At 38.8% G+C, this 27910-nt stretch overlaps 1 protein-coding gene and 2 pseudogenes across 3 annotated transcripts in view; all 3 read right to left on the bottom strand.

Annotated features, from left to right (window-relative positions):
* TMPRSS12 (transmembrane serine protease 12) overlaps positions 1-24192 on the bottom strand; it is a gene marked incomplete at both ends in the record, with an annotated part of 36117 nt that extends 11925 nt beyond the window's left edge. The window contains 2 exons of the mRNA XM_082665866.1: positions 10204-10472; positions 23957-24192. Of these exons, the coding sequence (XP_082521992.1) occupies positions 10204-10472; positions 23957-24192 (505 nt within the window). The remainder of the gene's footprint in view (positions 1-10203; positions 10473-23956) is intronic.
* LOC309829734 (large ribosomal subunit protein uL11-like) lies at positions 5429-6016 on the bottom strand (annotated as a pseudogene). Its single transcript has one exon. The product of its transcript is annotated as a large ribosomal subunit protein uL11-like (transcript).
* Positions 20061-20483, bottom strand: LOC309829347 (large ribosomal subunit protein uL29m-like; annotated as a pseudogene). Its single transcript has one exon. The product of its transcript is annotated as a large ribosomal subunit protein uL29m-like (transcript).
* Positions 24193-27910: the final 3718 nt, after the last annotated feature.

The raw sequence follows: 27910 nt of genomic DNA, 5'->3' as shown, positions 1-27910 counted from the left end.
ATTTTAGGATACTTCCTTCACTCCAAAGAGTCCTCCTCCCGTGCCCATTTGCAGTCAGTTCTCACCTCCAGCCCCACACTCAGGAAATGATGGTTATGATTTCTGTCTGTGTAGGTTTGCCTTTTCTAGAAATTTTGTGTAAATAAATCAGTTGGTCATAAATATAAGTTGGGTTTTGTTTTGGACTCTGTATTGTGTTCCATTGATCTCTGTGCTATTTTTAAACAACCAGCACAGCAGAAATACAAAGGATCATAAGAGACTACTACAGGCAACTATACACCAATAAAATGGACAACGTAGAAGAAATGGACAAATTCTTAGAAAGGTACAATCTCCCAAGACTGAACCAAAAAGAAATAGAAAATCTGAATTACCGTACTGAAATTGAATCAGTAATTTTAAAACTCCCAACAAACCAAAGTACAGGACCAGATGGCTTCACAGGTGAATGCTACCAAACATTTAAAGAAGAGTTAACATCTGTCCTTCTGAAACTATTCCAGGAACTTGCAGAGGAAGGAACACTTCCAAACTCACTCTGTGAGGCTCCATCACCCTAATACCAAAACCAGATGAAGATATCACAAAAAAAGAAAATTACAGGCCAGTATCACTGATGAACATAGATACAAAAATCCTCAACAAAATACTAGCAAACAGAATCCAACAATACATTAAGAGGGTTATACACCATGACCAAGTGGGATTTATCCCAGGAATGCAAGGATTTTTCAGTATCCACAAATCAATGTGATACACCACAGTAACAAACTGAAGAATAAAAACAATATGATCATCTCAATAGATGCAGAAAAAGCTTTTGATAAAATTCAACATCAATTTACAATAAGGACTCTCCAGAAAGTGGTCATAGAGGGAACATACCTCAATATAATAAAGACCATATATGACAAACCCACAACTAACATCATACTCAATGGTGAAATGCTAAAAGCATTCCCTCTAAGATCAAGAACAAGACAAGGATGCCCACTCTTGCCACTTTTATTCACCATAGTTTTGGAAATCCTAGCCACAGCAATTAAAGAAAAAATAAAAGGAATCCAAATTGGAAAGGAAGAAGTAAAACTGTCATTGTCTGTAGGTGGCATGATACTATATATAGAACATTCTAAAGATGCTACCAGAAAACAAACCAATACCATACAGTCTTGATGGCTATAGTTTTTAGTATATTTTGAAATTAGGTAGAGTAACTCTTTCAGCTTTGTTGTTCTTCAAAAATTTTTGGCTATTCTAGGTTCTTTGCCTTTCCATATACATTTTAGGATCAGCTTGTCAAATTGTATGAAAAACCTTGCTGGGATTTTGATAGAGAGTGCATTGAATATGTAGGTCAATCTGGGGATAATTGCCATATTAACAATATTGAGTCTTCGAATCCATGGATGTGGTATGTCTTTCCATTTATTAGGTCTTCTTTGATTTCTGTATGTAATGTTTTGTAGCTTTCAGTATACAGGTCTTGCACATCTTTTATTGACTACAATGAGTCTAGGTGTGGATCTCTTTTTTTAATCTTAATTGGGGTTTATTGAGCTTCTTTTATAAATTAAGGGTTTTTTTCATGAAATTTAGGCAGTTTGGGGCCATATTTTCTTCAAATATTTTTTCTTCCCCATTTTTCCTTTCCTCCCTTTCCAGAAATCTCATTATATGTATGTTGGTACATTTGGTGTTGTGCCACAGGTCTCTGAGTGTCTGTTTTTTTTTCAAAAATATTTTCTCTGTTTTCTCCAGATGAGATTATTTCTATTGCTGTAGTTTAAGTTCACAGATTCTTTCTTGTGCCATCTCAAATCTCTAGAATTTCCATTTGGTTCTTTTTAAAATTGTCTATTTCTCCACAGACATTCCCCATTTGGTAAGTCATTGTCATCACATTTTTCTTTAATTCCTTGAACAATAATTTCTTTTAACTTGTTGAACATATTTAAAGAGCTTCTTTGAAATCTTCGTCTGCTGTATGCAACATCTAAACCTATTCAGAGTCAGTTTCTATTGACTACTATTTTCCCCTGAGTATATGTCAGTGGGGTTTTTTTTGTTTGTTTGTTTTTTATGATGTCTTACAATATTTTTGTTAAACTGGACATTTTAGATTAATGTATTACAACAACTCTGGGTTTTGATTCCCTTTTCAACAATATTGTTGTAATTTTTAAAATAACTTGCCTGGACCTAAATTGTGTAATCTGTCTCCCCCACATTGCGTGATTGTTGATGTCTCTGCTCAGTTTTTTAATTCTGATTTTTTTTTTTTTTAACTTCTTTTGGCCATGGCTTGCAGCATGTGGGATCTTAGTTCCCCGACCAGGGATCAAACCCATGTCCCCTGCATTGGAAGCGCAGAGTCTTAACCACTGGACTGCCAGGGAAGTCCCTTTTAATTCTGATTTTTACCTTTTAACCTGGCTTCATAGAGCTTTCCCATGTGTCTGCATAGTTTACTGGTCAGTTAATGATTTAAACTTTCATCCTCTGCTGATGGATCTGTGTGTGGGTTGGGGAGTGCATTCAAAGTTCAGTCAGATTTCAAATCTATCTTGGTTTTCACTTTATGGTAAGCTGTCTCAGATTTTTTCCCACACATGTATACATGTATGTTTCCCAGTAAGCCAAGGATGTTTGGAGAGCTTATCTAGCCATTCTATAGCTGTCTCATTTTCAGGTTCTTCCTGTCAGATTTCTGACTGTTCCACTCCTGGCTGCATCTAGGACCTCAATCCCAGAACAGCAGAGCTGTGGGTTTCCCCCATTCATCTCTTGCTGAGTCTAATACTTTTTTAAAAATTTATTTATTTATTTTTTCGATACCTGGGCCTCTTACTGCTGTGGCTTCTCCCGTTGCGGAGCACAGGCTCCGGACGCGTAGGCTCAGCGGCCATGGCTCACGGGCCCAGCCACTCCGCAGCATGTGGGATCTTCCCGGACTGGGGCACGAACCCATGTCCCCTGCATCGGCAGGTGGATTCTCAACCACTGCGCCACCAGGGAAGCCCTAAATTTATTTTTAAAAATTTTATTTAGTTTTTTGAGTCTACTACTTTTATTGACAGTGCTGCTAGACTGGATTATCAACTACTGCTCTAAATCAAGTCCATCTCCTCTGGTACCAAGATCCTTTTTCCTCATGATCCTGGTAAAACTGTTGCACTGATTGATCTGAGAGGGGAGTTAGGAGCAGCCACAAGCAAGAAAACTACAAATTCCTCTTTTTACCCAAATTTCTAGCTGCTTATAATAAACAAATACTCTTCAATTTATTGTGCATTTTGGTTGATTTCCAGGGCTCTGAAATGGTTGCTTTTGACAATTTTTGTCCATTTTATACTTACATTGGGGGAAGAGGATTTTCCAACTCCTTATTCCATCATAGCCAAAATTCCCATCTCTCTTATTGCTAAAATAATTGTAATCAGAGTATATAGTCTGTACATTACCTATTCTTTGAATTTTGAGATTTGCTATATGGCCTAGTAAGTGGTCAATTTTTATAAAGTTTCCACCTGTACTTGAGAGGATGAAATTCTCTGATTTTGGGATGCAGAATTTTCTGATTTGGCTATTAAATCAAGCCTCCTACTTCAAGCATTATAAATCTTTACTAATTTTTCATCTGCTTAATATGCCAATAATAAAAAAGAGAGTTGTGTTAAAATTCCCTCCTATCATAGGGAAGTTATAATGTTTGCCATACAGTTCTATCTATTTCTCTTTACTGTTATCTGGGTCCTAGTTATTAGCCTCACAAGTCTAGAACTGTGCTATCTTCCTGGTGAGTTGAATCATTTCTAAACATATAATGACCTTCTTCACCCCTAATAATTCTTTTATCTTAAAGTCTATTTTGTCTGCTGTTTGTATAGCAATACCAGCTTTCTTTTAATTAGAATTTGCTTGGTATATTTCTTCCCTATTGTTTTACTTCAATCCTTCCATATTGTTACATTTTAAGTATGGCTTGCTAAAGTAAGCTGAACTTCCTGCTTCCTAATCTGATTATCTTTATTTTAACTAGTGATGTGGTCCATTAACATTTATTGTGATTATGGATGTATTTGGGCTTGTTTCTAATGCCTTATATAGTTTTATTTTTCTTATGCTTCTTATTTCTCCTTTCTTGAGTTTTTTATTGAGATTTTATTTGCCTTTATGTTCTTATTCCTTTTGTTTCTTTCTACTGGTTTACAAGCTGTATCCTCTATTTCTGTTATTGAAATTTGACCATTCATGCTTAAAATCTAATGTTAATCAGTATTTTAACACTTTTCCTGAATAATACAAGGACCTGAGACCACTTTAACTCTGGTTACCCATTCTGAAGTACATGCTTTTTTCCAATTATTTAAATATCTTTTTTAAAATTCCACAGAATATGCATTGTTTTTATTTTATTCCAAGGTTTCTCCGTTTTGGCACTATTGACAGTTTAGGCCAGATAACGCTTTGTTCTGGAAGGTACGAGTACTCTCCTGGGTATTGAAGGATGATGAGCAGCATCTCTGGCTTCTACCCACTAAGAACCAGTAGCATGCTTATCCCCTGCCCAACGGTAAAACCAGAATTTTCTACAGACATTACCAAATGTTCCCTGGGGGCAAAAGTGCCCTCAGTTGAGAACCAATGTTGTATACAGACAATGTTTACTTACAATTACCTATGATTTTAGCTATTTCTTTGCTCACTTCTCTTTTTTAATTTTTATTTTAATTAATTAATTAATTAATTTGGCTGCACCATGCGGCTTGTGGGATCTCAGTTCCCTGACCAGGAATTGAACCCAGGCCACGGCAGTGAAAGCCCGGAATCATTTTGCTCGCTTCTTTCATTTCATACCTCCCTTTTGGCAGCATTGGCATCGTTTTCTTTCTCTCTGATATATTTCTTATTTCCTCTGTGAAAAATTATTGGTAGTAAATAGTTTTGTTCACTCTTATTTTTGAATGATAATTTTATTAGATACACAATTGTAGGTTCATAGTTCTGTCCTCTCAGTAATTTGATCATGATATCTTATTGTAGTTTGACTGTCATTATTGCTATTGAGAAGTTTTCTGAAAGCCAATCTCTAGTTATTGTATAAGGATTTCTCTTTTATCTCTGGCTGTATTCAGCTCTTCTCTTTGTTTTTTCCCTTCTACAGTTTCATTACACTGTATGAAAAGGGATTACATTTTGTTTTGGCTCATGTTGTGCTTACTGTAGTATCTAGATTCATGTTGTCTTTCATCAGTGATAGAAAAATTTCAACCCAAATCCATTGAATATTGCCTCTCCTCTATTCTCTTCATTTGTTCTCTCTAGTGCTCTCATTAGGTGTATATTTGACTTTCTTTTACTTGACTTTCTCTCTCTCTCTCTTTTTATTTTTGGTTGTCAAATAACCCTTTATTAAATTATTTTTCTTTGCAGTTCTTAACTAGCTGGACATTCCATCACACCACTGTTGATGTCATCTGTGATGTCGTAAGGGTGGTGGCCATCAACATTGCAGCCCACAGACTGGGCAGTTCCCAGGATCTCTTGAATGGTTCCAGAGAGTTCTCTAGCTAAAGATCAATGCCTCATCTGTCAGGCATTGTTGACAATCTAATCAAAAGTGATGTTTCCACTATGCTTAATGTTTTTCTGCTTCTTTCTGTCTCTTGGCGGTTCCTCAAGGGCTTTGATGATCAGGGAAGAGGCAGAAGGTATCACCTCAATCTGGGCCTGTCTATTTTGAATGGTCAGTTTCATTGTAATCCTCAGACCCTTCCAATCACCAGTTGCCGTGGAGCAACTTGGATGCCTTGGATGTCATCACCAACCTTTTTTGGAGAGAGACCCAGGGGGCCGATCTTGGGGGCCAGGGCAGATGTGGCACCAATCTCCCCACTGGTGCACCTCAGGTATACGGCTTTGATCTCGCTGGGGTCGAACTTAGGCGGCATGGTGGAGGCCTCTGGTGTTGGATGAAACCAGATTCAGGATGACTGAAGAAAGTTGCACCTTGGCCTCCTCCAAGCCAAGAGCCAAAAGCTCTTTCTCTTTATTTTCTCTGTGCCACAGTCTAGGCACTTCTTCAGATACATCTCTGATTCACAGATTCTCTCTTCAGATGAGTCTAATAGGATGTTTATTTCATCCAGTGAGTTTTAAACTTAGGCAATTACGTTTTTCATTTATAAAGATTCTATTTGGTTCTCTTTTAAATCTGCCTGATCACTCTAGATCATCTATCGCTCATTTTTAATTCTACTCTTTTATTTCTTTAAACAATTCACATATACTAATTTTATATTCTATACCTAAAATATTAATATCTGAGATCTTCGGGGGGGCTTTATCAGTTATTTAATTTCTGTTGACTTTCATAATTATGATTTGTTTCCTTATGTGTTTAGTGATCTTTGACTGTGAACTGATATTTAGCTGATTTTAATCTGGGAATCCTAAGTTCCTTCTGACTTGGTACTACTTTAGCCATTGAATTTATTTCAATTATTGTATTTTTTAATTGTCACAGTTACGTGGTTCTTTTTCACATCTCTTTTCATTTTTTAAGCACATCTTTTATTCTTGTAATATCAATATATTAAACATTTAAAAAAATATTTATGTATTTATTTGGCTACACCAGGTCTTAGTTGCAGCATGTGGGATCTTTGCTGCTGCATGCAGGATCTTTAGTTGTGGCATTCTGGAACTTTAGTTGCAGCATGAGAACTCTTAGTTGCGGCATGTGGGATCTAGTTCCCTGGCCAGGGGTCAAACCTTGGCCCCCTGTATTGGGAGCACAGAGCCTTAGCCACTGGACCACGAGGGAAGTCCCATTAAACATTAAAATATATTATCTGATGATTCTGGTATCTGAAATCTTTGTAGGTCTTATTCTGATGTCTGTTGTGCCTTGTTTCCTTTGATGTTTAGCAATTTAAAAAATTATAATCCATTTTCTTTGAAACTTTGGTGAAGTTCTTTGAGGTTTCAGGTGACATTGGGTTTCTACACAAATTATTGGCATTTGATTCTCTCAGGCACCTAGAGAACATTAACAGTCTAGGAACTACTTAAACTAAATTCTAACCTTGAGGCTTTCTAGTCTACTCAGAGTGATTTGGGGCATATGAGTGGTATTTGTAGTTACATATTTTCTGGGAAAATTTCTTCATTTTTTGCCTTCCATTAAGCAGTTTTCCTAGCAATCCTGGGGGTGGGGTGGGGGTTGAGGATGCTTTTGTTATATATGATTCATATTTTAAAAAAACTTTATTTACTAATAATTATAGTTAACAGGAAGTTGCAAAGCAAGTACAGTGAGGGTCAGTGTAATCTTTACCCAGTTTCCTATAATGGTTCTATCTGTATTATTGAAGTACAATATCAAAACCAAGAAATTGACACTGGAACAATGTGTGTGTGTGTGTGTGTGTGTGTGTGTGTGTGTGTGTGTGTGTGTGTGTGTCGTTCTACACCATTTTATGGCATATGTAGATTCATGTAATCACCACCACAATCAAGATACAGAACTATTCCATCGTCACAAAGATCTCCATGCTATCTAACCTTCTTACCCCACAGCGATCAGTAATCTCTTCTCCATCTTTATAATTTTGTCCTTTTGTGAATGTTGTATAAATGGAATCACACAGTATGTGACCTTTTGAAAATTGCTTCTTTTCACTAAGCATAATGCACTTGTGACCCATCTAAGTTGTTGTGTATATCAATAGTAAATTCCTATTAACTGCTTAGTAATGTTTCATATTAAGGATATACTGCAGTGTATTTAATCATTCACTTATTGAAGGACGTTTAGGTTTTTCTAGTTTGGGGATATTACAAGTAAAGCTTTTATGAACATCTATGAACAGGTTTTTGTGTGGACTTATGTTTTCATTTCTCTGGGATAAATGCCTAGGAGTGTGATTGCTGGGTTATATCGTAAGTGTATGTATGTTCACATATGTTTTTAAGAAACTGTATCTCTGCTGTTCCATGGTTACACACTTAGAATTGCTGTGTCTCCTTGGTGGATTTACCCTTATAATTATGTTATGTTCTTCACTGTCCCTGGTAATTTTCTTTGCTCTTAAGTCTACTTTATCTGATATTAATGTAGCCAGTTCTGCTTTCTTTTCCTTTTTCCCCCCCCATTCCAGCTTTTCTTTTGATTAATGTTACCATGGTATGTCTTTTGCCATCCTTTTACTTACTTTTTTTTTTTAATATTTATTTATTTATTTGGTTGTGCCAGGTCTTAGTTGCAGCAGGTGTGCTCCTTAGTTGCGGCTCGCCAGCTCCTTAGTTCTGGCATGCGAACTCTTAGTTGTGGCATGCATGTGGGGTCAGTTCCCTGACCAGGGATTGAACCCAGGCCCCCTGCACTGGTAGCACAGAGTCTTAACCACTGTGCCACCAGGGAAGTCCCCATCCTTTTACTTTCAATCTACCTATATCATATTTGAAATGAACTATGTATATATGAACTATGCAGCTAGGTCTTGAGTCTGACTCAATTTTAGAGTACAGCCCTGAAGCTCCAGCTTTATGAGTGTCTCCCCACACACACTCAAGCAGGCTTTGTTCTTCAAGCCTCTGAAGGCCTATGAAACCACAGAAATCAATATTGAATGTTACCAATTTGACAAATACCCTTAAGATGAAAGGCAGCTTTTGTGCTCCAGTTATCTAAGTTCCTGTCTTCACACTCAGTCCTTGACCTATGCATTTTCTCTCTTTAATAATTTTCAGTGGGAAGGTTGGTGTGTGCATGTAATCTGCCATGTTGCTGGAGAGCCAATATAATCCTCAAAACAACTCTCTGATAAGGTATTATTGCTCTCATCTTACAGATCATGAAAATGTATGACATTGTGAGACATGATATAATATAATGGAAACACATGAGTTTTGAGGCAGGCCGACCTAGGCTTGAATTTTTGACTCCTCAGTTAGCTGTGTAACTTTGGGCAATTTATTTAATCTCTTTAAAACTCAGTTTATTCACCCATATTATAATATTTCTTATAGTGTTGTTGGGGCATTAAATGAGAAATACATTAAAATGCTTAGTATTTTATTTAGTACCTAGCCCTGAATAAATAGTAGTTGCTCCTATCATCATTGTTCTAACTGTTGTAAAAGATTCAATAACCTGCCCGTGGTAATTCAGCTAGTACATGGCCAGGCTGAGATTCAGACTTAGGTCTGTGATTCTAAAGCCCATGCTCTTTTTCCTGCACCATGTCACTTTCCTTATCTTCCTTAGAAAATATTCACAGAGAAAAAAAGAAAAATAATAATTCACAGACTTTTCATACATTTATTTCTATCCTATCTAAATAATCCACAAATATTTAAATGGCTAGGTTTGGTAGAGAATAGAAAAAAAAGAGTCTCAGCACTTGATCTCATATATTGCTAAACAGACTTCAATTCCCTCAGGAGCAGATTGTATTTAATGTACTACTTAAATATTCAGGCTTTAGAATAAAGAAAAAACTTAAACTTGAGTCCCAGCTTCTCAACCTCTAAGATTCACAATTCCTGGTCTGTTAAATGGGAATAACAACATTAACTCCCTAATAGGAATATTGGGAGGATAAGATAAAATAAAGTAATATATTTAGAACAGGGCCTAAAACATGGTAAATGCTCCCAAATGGTAGCTGCTGTTATTACCAAAGGCAGAGACTGTTTTCTACATTTTTCATTCCTCCCATTAGTTCAGTCAGTCAACGATTTGTGCCTCTTTGTGCACTAAAGAAAATACATGGCAATCAACCTGTTTGATACTAAACAGTGCACTAAATAAAAAGTATACTAAATTTGATTCCTTATAGCCAGAAGCTTATTATTTAAGATAAGCAAATCTGCTACAGGGCTTGCTTCATCACCTAAGAGTCTCAGAAACTACAGAAATACTTGGAACCATCATTCTCTCTGAGAATGTCTAAAGGTTTAAGTATCTTGGCATGTATAACAAAAGAAGTCTCTATTTCTGCTTTGGAAGATAATTTTCTCTCTCCCACAAGCAAGAAAAAAAACACAGAAAATTTAAAAAGACATTTCCTTTTCACTGGTTTATAAAGACCTGTTGTTCAAACTCATGATATAAAGAGATAAAGACATACATATTCACCCTCTGCCAATCATCAGGAAAATCTGTATCAACAAAATTCAGATCATAATTACCTTTTTCTGTTGTTCTTCCCCATCCACTTATAAAACACTTCGTGTTTCGGTTCAGTCTTTGGAAAACACCAAAAGGTAGACAGATAGGCTGAATATAATCATTATATCTCACTGCTTTTTTTAAATGAAAAAGCGCAATATCATTTTCATAAGATTCCACATCGAAGTCTGGATGGATAATGATTGCTTTAACTTTCATCATCTTGGAGTGTGGCTGACGCCCACCTATATTATTAGTTCCAATCACAACTCTCCACATTACAGGATCTCTGAAAGAAAGTAAATGTTCTTATCTTAAACAGGTATTTAACTAAGTAAATATTCTTAATCTCCCACTAGTTTTTGTTTTTCTCATGTTAGATTAATAACAAAAAAATTAATCCTACTTTCATGTGACAAAGTCATAGCAAGTAAAAACCTAAATATTGTGATGTAGGAAAAGAGAAAAAGATCAATGGGACAGAAAGTCCCAAACGGATTCAAGTACATGAGAATTTAATATATGGTAGCAATTCTTACCAATGGACAAATGGATGAATTATTCAATAAATGGTATTGGGACAACTAGCTAACTAACAAACTAGTTTGAAAAGTGAAATAAAATTAAATCCCTGAAAAATTATTAAACACTAAAATAAACTCCAAATGGATTAAATATTTAAATGCACGAATCTTTTAAATAAAGACTTCCTATCTTTTAGAGATACGTAAAGTGGTATGTCTGAGATTTCTTTCAAAATAATTAGAGGGGGAGTTGGCAAGAATAAAGATGAAACAAGATCAGCCATGAGTTGATAAACTGAAGCTGCATATTATGCATATGGGAATTCATTAAACTATTTACTTTTACAAATTTTTGAAATTTTAGAATGAAACATTTGGATGTTAAATTAGGATGAGAAGTTTAAAAATTAAACCAGAAAGAAAATATAGATGAATACATAACATTGTTATGGAAAGGATGCCACCAGGGAAGCCCAAATTTGCCTTTTTGTAATTCTATTTGAGCAAGTTGGAACATTCCACTGGACTATATCTCAGTGAGAAAGGACTTTATAAAGCATGACACTAAATATAAAAGAAGCAACTAATGGATCTTGACGTCTTTAAAAGCAAAAAGCAAGCAGAAATCAAACCAAACCAAAAAAGTCTTCTGTAGGTCAAAAATCAACAATTAAAACCCCAAGTGGTTAATACTTATTGCATGTGAAATTTACAAATGCCAAAATTCCTTTCACCCTTCAAATTGGCAGAGTGTGTGTATTTAATGATTATGCTCAGTGCAGACAAGAGTCAGAGGAACAAAGTTACTCTTATTCACTGAGGAATATATAAATAGATAGGCACTCTGGCAGCATGTACCAATAGCCTATAAAAGTTGCATTGATTTTGACACTGCAATTCTACTTCCTAGAATTTATTCCAAGGAAATAGAAGATAATTAGCTATCTTAAAATTGGACTAGGTAACCTCTAAAAAGTTTGTAAAAATGTTTATACAGTCCTAGTTCTATTGTGTTTAAAAAGAAATTGTAGCTTAAATGCTTTAAGCTGCTTTAAAAAAATGATGTTTGGGCTTCCCTGGTGGCGCAGTGGTTGGGAGTCCATCTGCCGATGCAGGGGACGCGGGTTCGTGCCCCGGTCCAGGAGGATCCCACGTGCCGCAGAGCGGCTGGGCCCGTGAGCCATGGCTGCTGAGCCTGTGCGTCCGGAGCCTGTGCTCCACAACGGGAGAGGCCACAACAGTGAGAGGCCCACGTACCGCAAAAAAAAAAAAAAAAAAAAAAAAAATGTTTCTTTTCCAAATGTATACAATTTATCTTTCTTGAATTAAAATTTTTTCCCGTTTTATTGAGAAATAATTGACATACATCACTAAGTTTAACGTGTACTGCATGTTGGTTTGATTTACATATATTGTAAAGCGATTACCACAATAGGTTTAGTTAACATCCATTATCTCATATAGATACAATAAAAAGGAAAGCTGGTGATGAAAACTCTTAGGATCTACTCTCTTAACAATTTTCCTATATCATACAGCAGTGTTAAGTATAGTCATCATGTTGTACATTACATTCCTAGACCTTATTTCTCTTATAAGGGAAGTTTGTACCATTTGACCACCTTCCTCCAATATCCCCTCCCCCCACATCCTGCCTCTGGTAACCAACCACAAATCCCATCTCTTTCTCTAAATTTGGTGGGGAATTTTTGTTTATTTTTATTTGTTTCTACTTATAACTGAGATCCTGCAGTATTTATTTGTCTTTTTTTGTCTGACTTATTTCACTTAGCATGATGCCTTCACGGTCCATCCTCAATGTCGCAGATGGTAGGATTTCCTCATTATTTATGGCTGAATTACACACACACACACACACACACACACACACACACACACACACACACCCCACGTCTTCTTTATCCATTCATCTATCAGTGGACACTTAGATTATTTCCGTGTCTTAGCTGTTGTAAATAATGCTGCTATGAAATGGGGTGCAGATATTTTTTCAAGTTAGTGTTTTCATTTCTTTTGGATATATTCCCAGAAGTAGAATTGCTGGATCTTGTGATAGTACTATTTTTAAGTTTTTGAGGAACCTCCATACTGTTTTCCATAGTGGATATACCAATTTACACACTCACATCAGTGGTGCACAAGTGTTCCCTTTCCTCCACATCCTCCCCTTGATGATGGCCACTGTGAGGTGATATTTCATTGCAGTTTTAATTTGCATTTCCCTAATGACTAGTGAGTTGAGCATCTTTTCACTTACCTGTTGGCCATTCATATATCTTCTTTGGAAAAATGTCGATTCAGATCCTTTACCCATTTTTAAAATTGGATTATTTATTTTTTTGCTATTGAGTTGTATGAGTTCTTTATATATTTTGGATATTAACGCCTTATCAAATAGATGATGTGCAAATATTTTTCCCATAGGTTATCTTTTCACTTTGTTCATATTTTCGTTTTCTGTGTGGTTTTTTTAGTTTGATGTAGTCCCACTTGTTTATTTTTTATTTTGTTGCTTGTGCTTTAGGTGTGATTTCCAAAAAATCATTACCAAGACCTATGTCAAGGAGGTCTTTTTCCTGTGTTTTCTTCTAGGAATTTCATGGTTTCAGGTCCTACATTTAAGTCGTTAATCCATTTTGAGTTAATTTTTGTTAATGGGGTCAAGTTTCATTCTTTTCCATGTGAATATCCAATTTTCCCAGCACCATTTATTGAAGAGACATTCTTTTCTCCACTGAGTATGCTTGGCTCTCTTGTCAATTATTAGTTGACTGTATGTGCTTGGGGTTTTTTTCTGGGCTATCAATTCTGTTCCATGGTCTATTTGTTTTTATGCCAGCACCATACTGTTCTAATTACTATAGCTTTATAGTATATCTTGAAATCAGGAAGTGCGATGCCTCTGTTTTTTTTGTTCTTTGGATTCAGGATTTCTTTGGCTATTCAGGGTCTTTTTTGATTTCACATAATTTTTAAGGGTGTTTTGTCTATTTCTGCAAAAAGTGCCATTGGAATCTTGATAGGGATTGCACTGAACCTATAGATGGCTTTTGGTAGTACTGACAGTTGAATAATATTAATTCTTCCAATCCGTGAACATACCTTTCCATTTGCTAGTGTCTTCTTTATTCCTAAGTATTTTATTGTTTCTGATGCTGTTGTAAATGTAATCAATTCTTTTATTTCTTTTTCAGAGAATTCATTGTTAGTGTATAGAAATGCTATTGATTTTTGCGTGCTAATTTTGTACCCTGCAACTGAATTCTTGGATTAGTTCTAATGGTTTTTTGGTTGTGTCTTGGGATTTTCTATATATAAAATCATGTCACTTGCAAATAGAAACAATTTTACTTCTTTTCCAGTTCTCATACCTTTTATTTCTTTTACTTGCCTTATTATTATTATTTTTTTGTGGTACGCGGGCCTCTCACTGTTGTGGACTCTCCTGTTGCGGAGCACAGGCTCCGGACGCGCAGGCTCAGCGGCCATGGCTCATGGGCCCAGCTGCTCTGTGGCGTGTGGGATCTTCCTGGACCAGGGCATGAACCCGTGTCCCCTGCATCAGCAGGCGGACTCTCAACCACTGCGCCACCAGGGAAGCCCTACTTGCCTTATTTTTTAAAAAAATATTTATTTATTTATTTATTTTGGCTGTGCCAGGTCTTAGTTGTGGCATGCGGGATCTTTAGTTGTGAAATGTGGGCTCTTAGTTGCGGCATGCCTGTGGGATCTAGTCCCCTGACCAGGGGTCGAACCCAGGCCCCCTGCATTGGGAGTGTGGAGTCTTACCCACTGGACCACCAGAGAAGTCCCTCTTTTACTTACCTTATTGCTCTAGCTAGGACTTCCAGTACTATGTTGAATGGGAGTGCGAGAGTGGGCAGCCTTGTCTTGTTCCTGATCTTAGAGGAAAAGCTTGCAACCTTTCAGCATTGAGTATGATGTTAGCTGTGGGCTTGTCATGTATGGTCTTTCTTATGTTGAGATATGTTCCTTCTATGCCTAATTTCCTAAGTATTTTATCATGAATGGATGTTGAATTTTGTCAAATGCTTTTTCTGTGGCTATTGAGATGATCATATGATTCTTTTCTTTCATTCTATTAATGTAATGTATCACATTGATTGATTTGCACATGTTGAACTATCCTTGCCTCCCAGGGAGAAATCCCACTTGATCATGGTGAACAATGCATCCTTTTAATGTGCTGCTGAATTTGGTTTGCTAGTGTTTTGTTGAGAATGCTGCATATATATCATCAAGGATATTGTTCTGTAGTTTTCTTTTCTAGTAATGTCCTTATCTGTCTTTGGTATTTGTAATGCTGGACCTTGTAAAATGAGTTTTGGGAGGTTCCTTCCTCTTCAATTTTTTGGAAGAGTTTGAGAAGGACTGGTGTTAATTCTTCTTTAAACATTTGATAAAATTCACCAATGAGCCGTCTGGTCCTGGGGTTTTCTTCTTTGGGAAATTTTTGATTACTGACTCAACTCCTTACTAGTAATTGATCTATTTAGATTTTCTGTTTCTTTCTGATTCAGTCTTGGTAGGTTGTATGTTTCTAAGATTTTTTTCATTACTTCTAGGTTATCCAGTTTGTTGGCATCTGGTTGTTTACAGTAGCCTCTTACGACCCTTTGTATTTCTGTGGTATAAGTTGTAATGTCTCCTTTTTCATTTATAAGTTTGTTGATTTGGGTCCTCCCTCTTCTTTTCCTTGGTAAAGCTAGCTAAGGGTTTGTCAGTTTTGTCTATCTTTTCAAAGAACCAACTGTTATTTCGGTTAATCTTTTATTTTTATTATTATTTTATTTATTTTTGGCTGCATTGGGTCTTCGTTGCTGCGTGCGGGCTTTCTCTAGTTGTGGCGAGCGGGGGCTACTCTTCGTTGCAGTGCACAGGCTTCTCATTGCAGTGGCTTCTCTTGTGGAGCACAGGTTGTAGGCACACAGACTTCAGTAGTTGCAGCACGCGGGCTCAGTAGTTGCGGCACGCAGGCCCTAGAGCACGCAGGCTTCAGTAGTTGTGGCGTATGGGCTCAGTAGTTGCAGTGCACAGGCTCTAGGGTGTGTGGGCTCTGTAGTTGTGGCGCACAGGCTTAGTTGCTCTGTGGCATGTGGAATCTTCCCAGACCAGGGATCGAGCCCATGTCCCCTGCATTCGCAGGTGGATTCTCAACCACTGTGCCACCAGGGAAGTCCCTGGTTAATCTTTTATATTGTTTTTTTGTTATCTATTTAATTTATTACTGCTCTAATCTTTATTATTTCCTTCCTTCTAATTTTAGGGTCATCTTTTTCTAGTTCTTTAAGGTGTAGAGGTAGGTCGTTTATTTGGGATCGTCTTGCTTCTTTTTTCCTTTATTTTTTGCGGTACGCGGGCCTCTCGCTGTTGTGGCCTCTCCCATTGCGGAGCACAGGCTCCGGATGTGCAGGGTCAGCGGCCATGGCTCACGGGCCCAGCCGCTCCGTGGCATGTGGGATCTTCCCAGACCGGGGCACGAACCCGCGTCCCCTGCATCGGCAGGCAGACTCTCAACCACTGCGCCACCAGGGAAGCCCTGTCTTGCTTCTTAATGTATGCATTTATTGCTCTGAACTTCCCTCTTAAAACTGCTTTTGCTGCATAAGTTGTGTTTCCATTTTTGTCTCAAGATACTTTTTAATTTCTTCTTTGATCCACTGGTTCTTTTTTTTTAGGAGAGAGTGTTGTTTAATTTCCATGTAGTCATGAATTTTCCAGTTTTCCTCTTTTATTGATTTCTACTTTCATGCCATTGTGGTCAGAGAAGATCCTTGGTATGGTTTCAATCTTCTTGAAGTTGCTAAGACTTGTTTTGTGGCCTAACATATGGTCTGTCCTTGAAAATGTTCTATGTGTACTTGAGAAATACTCTGCTGCTGTTGGTTGGAATGTTCTGCGTATGTCTCTTAAGTCCACCTTGGTCTACAGTGTTATTTAAATCTGCTATTTCCTTACTGATTCTCTATCTGGATGATCTGTCCGTTGTTGAGAGTGGGATATTAAAGTCCCCAACTATTATCAAATTGCTGTTTATTTCTCCCTTTAACTCTGTTAGTTTTTGCTTTATATAGCTAGGTGCTCCAACGTTGGATGCATAAATATTTACAATTGTTATATCTTCTTGATGGATTGACCCCTTTACCGTTGTGTGGTGACCTTTTTTTGTTTCTTTTTACCATTTACATTTAAAGTCTATTTTGTCTAATATAAGTACAACTACCCCTGCTTTTTGGGGGTTACCATTTGCTTGAATGTCTTTTTCTATCCCTTCACTCTCAGTCTATGTGTGCCTTTAAAGCTAAAGTGAGTCCCTTGTAGGCAGCATATTGTTGGACAAAGACTTTTCTGAACAGACAAAAGCTGAGAGAGTTCATTACCACTAGACTAGCCTTACAAGAAATGCTAAAGGAAGTTCTTTGACTGAAAGTAAAAGGACACTAATTAACATCATAAAGACATTAAAAGGTAGTGCAAAACTCACTGGTAATGGTAAATATATAGCCAAACTTAGATTCTGTAATTTGGTAATAGTGGTGCATAATTTACTTACAACTTTAAAAGTTAAAGGAATTAATATAGTAAAAATAACTATAACAACACTAATCTATTAGTTACACATTATAAAAAATATGTAAATCATAACAGCAATAACCTAAAATGTAAGGTGGAGGAGAAGCAAAAGTGTAAAGCTTAGGAATTCTATTGAAGTTAAGTTGCTAACAGCTTAAAATAGTGTGTTATAATTTTAAGATAGTTTATGTAAGCTTCTTGATAACCTCAAGGTAAAAACCTGTAGGAATTACACAAAAGGACTTGATAAAGAAATCAAAGCATACTGATACCAAAAGACATCAAAACACAAAAAAGACAGCAGGCTAAGAAACAGGGAACAGTGGATCTAGAAAACAACCAGAAAACAATTAATAAATGGTGATAGTAAGTCCTTACCTAGCAATAATTACTTTAAATGTAAACAGATTAAATTCTCCAATCAAAAGACATAGAATGGCTAAATCAACTTATATTACTTACCTATTTCAATTTATATTCAGACCGTGAGATTAAAAAACAGGTTATATACACTGAAAAGTACAAAACATTGCTGAAAGAAATTAAAGAAGACAAATAAATGGAAAGACATCCCTTGTTCATGTATTGGAAGACTTAATATTGTTAAAATGACAGTACTACCCAGAATGATCTATAGATTCAATGAAATACCTATAAAAATCCCAGTGATGCTTTTGCAGAAATAAGAAACCCATCCTAAGATTCATATGGAATATCAAAAGACCCCAAATAGCCAAAATAATCTTGAAAAAGAAGAATAAAGTTGGAGGACCATACTTCCTGATTTCAAAACTTACTGAAAAGCTACAATAACTGAAACAGTGTGATACTAGCATAAGGGCAGATATATATACCAATGGAAAATAGAGAGCCCAGAAATACACCCTTGCATATGTGGCCAATTGATTTTCAACAAGAGTGCCAAGATAATTCAATGGAGAAAGGAAAGGCTTTTCAACAAATGGTGCTGGGAGAATTGGATATCTACATACAAAAGAATGAAATTGGACCCTTATACCATATGCAAAAGTTAACTCAAAATAGATCAAAGACCAAAATATAAGAACAAAGCTATAAAACTCTTAGAAGAAAACACAGAAAAGCTTCATGATATTGGATTTGGCAGTGATTCTTGGGTATGACACCAAAAGCACAGGCAACAAAAGAAAAAAATAGATAAATTGGACTTGATCAAAATTAAAAACTTGTGCATCAAAGGACACTTTCAAGAGAGTGAAAAGACAACCCACAGAATTGGAGAAAATATTTGTATATCATATATTTGACAAGGGATTAATATCTAGGATATATAAAGCACTCCTACAGCTCAACATCCACAAAAAATCCAGACAGCCGAGTTCAAAAATGGGCAAAGGACTTGAATAGACGTTTCTCCACAGAAGAAATATAGGACTGCCCTGTTGGTCCAGTAGTTAAGAATCCGTGCTTCCACTGCAGGGGGCACGGGTTCGATCCCTGGTCCAGGAGCTAAGATCCTGCATGCCACATGGTGTGGCCAAAAATAAAATAAACCTTAAAAAAACAGAAGAAATACAAATGGCCAGAAATCACATGGAAAGATGCTCAACATCACTAATCATTAGGGAAATGTGACTCAAAACCACAATGAGGGACTTCCCTGGTGGCGCAGTGGTTAAGAATCCACCTGCCAATGCAGGGGACCATGGGTTCAAGCCCTGGTCCGGGAAGATCCCACATGCTGTGGAGCACCTAAGACCATGCGCCACAACTACTGAGCCTGTGCTGTAGAGCCTGTGAGCCACAACTACTGAGCCGGAGCGCCTAGAGCCCATGCTCCGCAGCGAGAGAAGCACCGCAATGAGAAGCCCATGAACCGCAACGAAAAGTAGCCCCCACTCGCCGCAACTAGAGAAAGCCTGCGCGCAGCAATGAAGACCCAACGCAGCCAAAAATAAATAAATAAATTAATTAAAACAACAGAACCACAATGAGATACCACTTCATGCTCATTCAGATAGTTACCATAGTAATAGTGTAAGTAATGAACTAGGGATATGGAGACTGGTATTCTGAATCTACTTCTCATCAGTGGGGAGTATTGGGGGACAAAAAGAAGCAAATTTAAGAGATACCGCACAGAGAGAGTCAGCTAACTGTTGAGGTAATGGGACTGTTGGTGAGGCTGTTATCTGAGAAAATAGAGAAGGGATAGAATTAGAGGGAAGATTTTTTTTTTAATAAGATGGGAATTTAAACTTTATACCTGATTTTGACCACTTCCAGATTTAGCATGCCATAATAACACTTAGAACAGTTGATAGTCAGTTTTTAAAAATTAATTATTTTTGCCCGTGTTGGGTCTTCGTTCTGTGCGCAGGCTTTCTCTAGTTGCAGCGAGCAGGGGCTACTCTTTGTTGCGATGTGTGGGCTTCTCATTGCGATGGCTTCTCAATGGAGCACGGGCTCTAGGCAGGCTCAGTAGTTGTGGCTCTTAGGCTCTAGAGAACAGGATCGGTAGTTGTGGCACACGGGCTTAGTTGCTCTGCGGCATGTGGGATCTTCCTGGACCAGGGCTCGAACCCATGTCCCCTGCATTGGCAGGCGGATTCTTAACCTCTACGCCACCAGGGTAGTCCCAGTTGATAGTCATTTGACTAAAAACACAAGTTATTTATAAACCACTTAGTATGTATTCACTTTTGTATATAGATTGTAATCCAAGAAAAACAAAATGGTAAATTAAAAGTTCAGATGTCTTAGATAAGACTTGATTTCTGGGCTTCAGAAAGATGTGGAAACTTTTCCTGAAGAAAATTTTCTTTCTTGCTTGCTAAACTTGTCTTCCTTGCTTTGATGCAGGCTTGTTTCTCAATTCTCAATCTGACAAAACGTTTCACCTAGGGCACTGCAAAGAATCGTTTTCTATTGTTTTCTTTATTTAGGTACCAAGGTATAGGCCACTGCTTGAACTTGTGCCAGATGATTCTTCGAAAGATGTCTCTTCTCCAAGAACCAGGTCTAGCTTTTTCTTGACCAGTCTCAAGAATTCTGAGGGCATCTTCCCTTTCCTGGACAACTTTATCTAATGTATCCATGGAATCTACTACCTTTTCTAACTGCTTCAGACTTGGCATTGGCAATCTCTGCTGCTTAGCCTCCTGCTCTAGAGTTAGGAGCATGTTTCTTTCAGGAGAACATACCAAAGTTTATGTAAATCTTCATGACTTTTGTTCCTTAATTGCTGACAGGTCCATGAAGCTCCCTGTGCTAGCAGGGGCCTGAGGACTTATTAACAACCTGAAAGCCTTCAGGGCTGCTGAGACTGTTCTCTAGAGGAAAGAGTTTAAAAGTTCATGTTTGGACTTGTTGGGAATGTGACTCCAGTATATACGTATAGTAGGGAGCTGGAAATACGACTCAGCTGGAGAGACTTGGGAGTTGCCAGGACATGGTGACTCCTAAAACAGAAGTAGATGAGACATCTCTAGGGAAGAGTACAGATGATAAGGCAAGAGGATAGAAGGTGGAACTCTTGAAAATACTGCCACTTAAAAGAAGACAAAGACTCAAGGAATAAGGAAAAAAATTTTTTTAAGGTAGAGAATAGTGGTGTCTTAAAAATCAAGAAAAGAGATCAGAGGGAATTCCCTGGCAGTCCAGTGGCTAGGAATCCGAGCTTTCACTGCTGAGGGCCCGGGTTCAATTCCTGGTTGGCGAACTAAGATCCCACAAGCCGTGCGGCATGGCCAAAAAAAAAAAAAAAAAAAAAAGATGTAGAACAGCAGTCAACTTTGCCAAATGTTATACAGATGAAATAGGATGGGGATTGAGTAGAGGTCATTGGATTTGGCATAGAAGTGGGTCTTTAATAGTGTGTTCTGGCTACAAAAATCAGACTGCAATTGGGATTTTATGAGTCAATGCAGGTGAAGCAAAAGGGAGTCTTTCTTTCAAGGAGTCTAGTAGTGAAAGGAAGAATAGAAACAGGTAGGGTTTGTTTGTTTGCTAAATAACGATGAGGTGACCTAAACATGTTTGAAGGCTGTAGGGAAGAAGCAAGAGGAAAATACTGAAAAATACTAAAGAGACAATGAGGTGTAATGAAACAGCTATAGACTTGAGACTAGGTTTAAATCAATAGGTTGCCACTTTACAGCAATGTGGTCTTGGGAAAATTACCAAATATCTCTGATCTCTGACTCCTCAGGTGTGAAATGGAGATAACAGCTATCTCAGAGGGCTACTGGGAGGGCTTTTTTGAAATACAGAGTTATATGTAACATTCTTAAACAGTACCTAATCTCAGAGCGGGTCTTTCATGTTATAAGAAGGAATAAGGGATAACTGATGGTGCAAGGTTTAGGAAATGAGGGGGAACAGGAATAGAAGTGGCAGAGTCTTCTGAGACAGGAGGTACTCCTGAAAAATACAGACTATGCCTCAGTAATGTCGACTTCCTCAGCACCTAGCCCAGTCCCTAGCATATAATATACATTTAGTAAATGTTTGTTGAGTAAAGGGGTAAAAATATCAATAAGATTTAGCCTTGAGAATTGTTAAGTGGAATATTAATATTATCTTCAAATGCTTGGAAGAGTAATGAGGTTTAATATATATGGCTTCAGAAGGCAGAATGAAAATCAAGACACTTAGTTCAACATAAGGAAAGGCTTTCTAAGAAATAAAGCTGCACAAAACTTAAATGAAATTCTTTCCAAGGTAGCAGTTCATCATCACAAGAGATGTTTCAAGTAGAGAGCCAAATGATATAGTTATGGTTATGTGTGTGGATTTTCATTATGACACACCTGGATTTGATCCCTGATTTCACTGTTTTCCAGTCAGGGTCTCCCTACAGTAAAGAGTGGTTGTGAAGAGTAGTGGAAATTGTGTCTGAAAATATGCCTGACTCAATGCATTAAAGCAATAGTTATTTCAGACTAGAGAACCCTTTACTTCAATATTTTAAGAAGGATTCATATACAGGACAGAGAATTGAACCACACCTTTATAATACCTCTTTGAACTCTAAGATTTTATGACAATATAACAAAGCTATATTATTTGACCAAGGTGGTATATCTAGTAGGTTCTGGAATCTTACTTAAAGCCACTGTACCACAAAGTGTCAGAGGAGGACTAGTATACAGGTCGCCCCTCTCCAAATGCATTGTTCTCCCCACGTGTCAAAGGAACAGACTAGGGCTTCCCTGGTGGCGCAGTGGTTGAGAGTCCGCCTGCCGATGCAGGGGACGTGGGTTCGTGCCCCGGTCCGGGAAGATCCCACATGCCGCGGAGCAGCTGGGCCCGTGAGCCATGGCCGCTGATCCTGCGTGTCCGGAGCCTGTGCTCCACAACGGGAGAAGCCACAGCAGTGAGAGGCCCGCGTACCGCAAAAAAAAAAAAGGAACAGACTAGTAAAGGCCCAATATCAGGACTTAATAGGTGAGAAGAGCTTTTCCAAGAATCTTCAAATCATACCAAGCAGGCTTTTCCTCCCTTGGTTTAAGGTTTGAAAGCTGTTGAAAAGCAGTTTTTAAAGACAGCATTTTAGGAAAGAGTTGTAAGACACCCACACCTGAAAGACCAGAATTGATTTCTAACTCTGAAGCTGTTTTCTACATCTTTTTCTATACTCTTGGGTTTATACCTCAATAGCTTCCCATTTTTCTGATCTCTAGTCCTCAAGAGGCCAACTTATGGAACTGAAGTGCATGTTTTTTAAATGTGGTAAACAGATTAAAAGATTAAAACCTTAGGAACCCCATCAGGCCAGTTACCCTCAGTTGAATTTTGAAGTTGTTGTTAGTTTTTCTTAGAGACTTTTCATTCTTCTCCCAGATAGCTCATAAAAATTAGAGACTAAAGAGAGACTGTATGACAGGTACCACGGTTTTCCACAGTATTTATCTTAGAGCTTCATTTTAAATGTTAGGAGGGTCATAAAGTTCTATTACAACTGTGGTAAATCTATTTCTCCAAGACTGACATCATCCATAGACTCAATAAATATTTATTATGTCTCCTGTAAAGCAGGCCAACTCCTGTATTAGTACCAGAAATACAAAATAAAACATGTAGTCCTTGTCTTCATGGACTTGTCTCACCATGATCTAATGGTGAGAAAGACAAATACATGATTACAATACAGTAATTTTTAAAGCTAAAAGAAATGCTATTTATTATTTAAAGCAAGGTCCAACAAACTACAACCCACAGGCCAAATCTGGCCTGTCTCCTATTTTAATATAGCCCATAAACAAAGAATGTTTTTTACACTTTTAAATGGTTGGGGAAAACCCAAAATGACAAAATAGGATTTTGTTCAGATTTCAGTGTTCATAAATAGTTTTATTGCATCACAGCACACTCATTCAGTGATGTATCATCTATGACCACTTTGGTTCTACTGTGACAGAGTTGAGTCTGGCCTGCAAAGCCTAAAATATTTACTGTCTTTACAGAAAACGTTTGTTGACCTCTGACTTAAAGGATTTATTTCAACAAATATTCAGTGTACTATTCAGTGTAAGGCATTATGGCTACCTGGAAACATATCGCTTAACTGAACATGGCTGAAGTCAAGTGGTCCTCCGCCACTTCAAAATATCCCCCAAGAGCATAAAATAAGAGTTCTGTTCTGAATACATACCTAGTGTCCTTATTAGTGCAGTGGGCAGCCGTGAGGACCCATCTATTTTTCACTAAGCTTCCCGCACATACATGAGCACGATATCTGCCAGATTGAATCTGTAGGCTAACTAGCCATGGCCATGCGCCAATTTGAGCTTCTGTGCCCCCTACAATCCGAGACCCCTGGAACATACTTGCAAGTGGTGCTGTTCCACAATCTAAAAATAAAAATGATACATTATTTGGACTGAACATATTATTATATGTATTACTTTATAATCTTAACACGTTAATGTAATATTTGAAATCCTATTTAAAAAACGCATAAAGCAAGCTGGATACCTAAGCCATGCCCATATTTTGAAAAAAGATCTGAGAGAGCTAAGACAAACATGTCTTAATTGCTTACTCACAAATAGAAAGACATTAAATCAGCACAATTCATCCATTTTAAAACTCTTCTCCTGAGAAGTATAACCATGAGGCAAGTTTCTCTGGCCAGGTATCGTATTTTTCCCCCGTGTGAAACGGCCACTAAAAGAGCCTGGGACTGGTCAACCAAGAGCTACAAGTTCTAATACTTGCCATTTAACTTGTTGGGTTAATTCTTCTTAACTGTAGTATGAAAAAGTCACCTAACAGCCCTTTCATCTTTGAATTCCAATGAATTATTAGTCTGTAAAATGGGAATGACAAAGCCCAGAATGTTTTGAGGCGCATATACAGACGCAGAAGTGTATGGCATTTTTACTATTAGTACTACTACTCCAGTCATTAAAATCGGGCTGCTTGGATCCGTAAATTTTTAGTTAAAGGCAGCTGGAAAAACAGAAAAGGAGGGCCCCAAATTCAAATACTACTTAAGTGGGGAAAAGGCAAGGACTACTGTCCAAAGAGAAGAACGAACAGATACTGCCCTTTGCATTCAACCCTTCCTCTTCCGGGGCCTGGGGCTCCTGCGCCCTGGGCCTCCCACTCATGGCTTCGGGCCACCTCCGACCTCCGGCCTGTTCCTGCGAGGAGCCATGCCCACTCCTTTCAGAGAGTGGGTAGTGTTCTGAGCATATGAGAGCGCCGCCCAGAAACAACAGTGCTGCGCTCAGGAGTCCCAGCCCCATGTCGGAACTCCTGGTGGGCAAGATGGCGGCAGGCATTTCCTGCCCGCCCCCCCTGCCCCCTTCCCCCAGCCCGCGAGCCTGTGGGCCCTCGGCCTGAGCAGCCCGGCAGAGGAGGTGGGCGAGGTGGGCGACGCGGGAGCTGTGCGGCTGGGTAGGTGCAGGGGCGGGGTGGGGGGCGACGTCACACAACCGAAGTAGGCGAGGGGTTTTGATGGGGGCTGAGGCCTGTGAGGCTGCGGAAGTGCCCGGATGAGTCAAGGCCTCAGCCGGTGTTCTGGTTACGCGACCAACGAAATGTCTCGCCCTCAGCCAGGATCTGGGGATTCGCTAACTGGCGAGACCTTCCTGAGCCAGATCTACACACTTAGATGGTACAGTAGGACTGTTGTGGTGAGAGGGGAGCTGCTGGAACCTCTGGAGCAGCTCAGACTTCAAGGCCAGGAAGGCTTCCTGAAGTAAGAGCACCTAAACTGAAGTGGGTAAGCTGGGGAAGGGAGACGTAAAGCAGAAGGCAAAGCAAGTGTAGAGGTTGGGATTTGAGACAATGTGGGCGTTGGGGGAGCCCAATTTCTGTAATGCACATTGATCTCATCATTAATTGTTCTGTAGTAGTTTACCTTCGACTGGTCACCTCATGGTGAGCTGATTAAATCAAATGTAAGGACCTGCAGGGACATCCCTGGTGGTCCAGTGGTTAAGACTCCATGCTTCCACTACAGGGGGCGCGGGTTCATGCCTCCAAGCGCACCCCCTCCACCCCAGAATTTAAGAACCTGCCTGGAAGTTGAGGACAAAGCCTGACTAAAGGTCACTGCACCCACCCCCACCCCAAACACACACACACACACACACACACACACACACACACACACACACACACACACACACACACACACACACACACACACACACACACACACACACACACACACACACACACACACCAGTCCCCAGCCTGAGAGGTACATTATTCCTTGCACCATCAGAACCCCCAAGATGCCCCTTGACATTACAAACACTGTGGGAAAAGAGCACAGATAAGTGGCTCCAGTTAATCGATCCACTGAACACGTAGGTATTAACCTCATACTACGTACCATACACCAAAATAAGTATCATATCATGGGAGGTGTGTTAAGACCTGGCCCTCTGACCCAGAGAACTTTATAACTTGGCTAGAAGAGAAAATCAGGGGTAATTCACTTGGAGAACAAAGAAGGAAGCCATGACACCCAAGCCTAATATGAATTCAGACACAAGGGATTGGTGTGGGCTGTGGCAGTCTGGGAAGGCTCCCTGCAAGAGGGGAATGTGAGCTGGACCTAGGTAGAGGGGGAATATCGAGAAGAGGAAGGAGATGTAGTGAAGACAGACTAAGCAAAGGTATGGATATGTATTTGTGTTTCTCCAGAGAAACAGAACCGATAGGATATATAGAGATATATAAGAGGAGATTATTTATGGGAATTGGCTCTCACAATTATGGAGGCCGAGAAGTCTCATGATATGCCATCTGCAAGCTGGAAAACCAGTGGTATAATTCAGTCCCAAACGAAAGCCTGGAGAACCAGGAGCTCTGATGTGGGAGGGCAGGAAAGATGGATGTCCCAACTCAAGAAGAAAGGAGAAATTGCCCTTTGTGCACCTTTTTGTTCTGTGTGGGCCCTCAGTGGATTGGAGTGAATGATACCCATCCAACATTGGTGACGGCAGATCTTCTTTACTCAGTCTACTAGTTCAAATGGTAATCCTTCAGAAACACCCTCACAGACACACCCAGAAGTAATATTTTACCAGTGATCTGGGCGTCCCTTAGCCCTATCAAGTTGACACATAAAATTAACCACCATAGTAATAATAATACAATGTGTGTATAATTTTAGTTTTTTGGGTTTTTTTTTTTTTTTACTGTTTTCTGTTATCTTTCAGAGACTGAAGAGAGAAGCCATGCCTTAAAATTTTTGATCAGGATATATAAGAGAAAAAACTAAGTTAAAGGCTTCTTCCTGGTTTTGTATTTGATTTGATTCTTTTTGGAGTCCAGGATTGTGTATGACCCTTCTTCCCTTTAGCAGAACCATTTACTATGGTTTTGGATATGCAGTAGTAGGCTTGGACCCTGCTTTGTACTTAGGGGTATAAGTATGCTCAGCATAATGAAGAGAAATTTTTCAGTGTGCAAAGGAGGAGAGAGAGGAAAGAGGCAGGCCGCCCAACAACATGGCAGAAGGCCAGGCCCAAGCCAAAAAGATATCTGTGAGAGTTTCACTGTGGTGGGTTGACCCATGGTTTTTAAGAACAATGATGTGTAATGTTTGGTTTTAAATTGTTTTATCATTGCTGTCTTGAGCTGTGCTAAAGGTTTCCTCAGTTAACCTGACTCCTTCAGTAACAAGGGCACAGTGTGGGCTTGTGGTAGTCTGGGAGGCTGGTCACATGGTGGGGAATGAAAGTAGGGGTCAGCAAAAGGACAGCGCTGTGCTCATATCATCCTCCTAGTTTGTCATGGTTGGCTGCATTAAATCAAAGGAGCCTATTAGTTGAGCCTTACAGGTGGTAACAAGTGGAAAGAGAACAGAAGCTCCTGGGCTGAGCTGAAATCAGTGGGAGGGAAGCAGGTGGTGTTGGATAAACAAGTGGCAGCATGAACTGACCTAACCCAGGGGCAGAACAGGAAACAAATTGACTTTTCCCCAAATAGTTGAGTGAAAGATGATACTTGAAAGGGGGGAGACACAGTTGGGGTGTGTTTCTGTGGGGGAGGGATGTGATCAGATTGGGGATGGCATTGTAAGCAGGGCAAGATGACTGGTCTTGCTGTGGCAGATGGCAGACATTCAACAGATTTCTTTTCC

Source organism: Grampus griseus, assembly GCF_964374135.1.
Source record: "Grampus griseus genome assembly, chromosome: 11".
Taxonomy (NCBI): Eukaryota; Metazoa; Chordata; class Mammalia; order Artiodactyla; family Delphinidae; genus Grampus; species Grampus griseus.
Note: the sequence above shows the minus strand (reverse complement) of the source record. Positions and strands in the feature narration are given on the sequence as shown.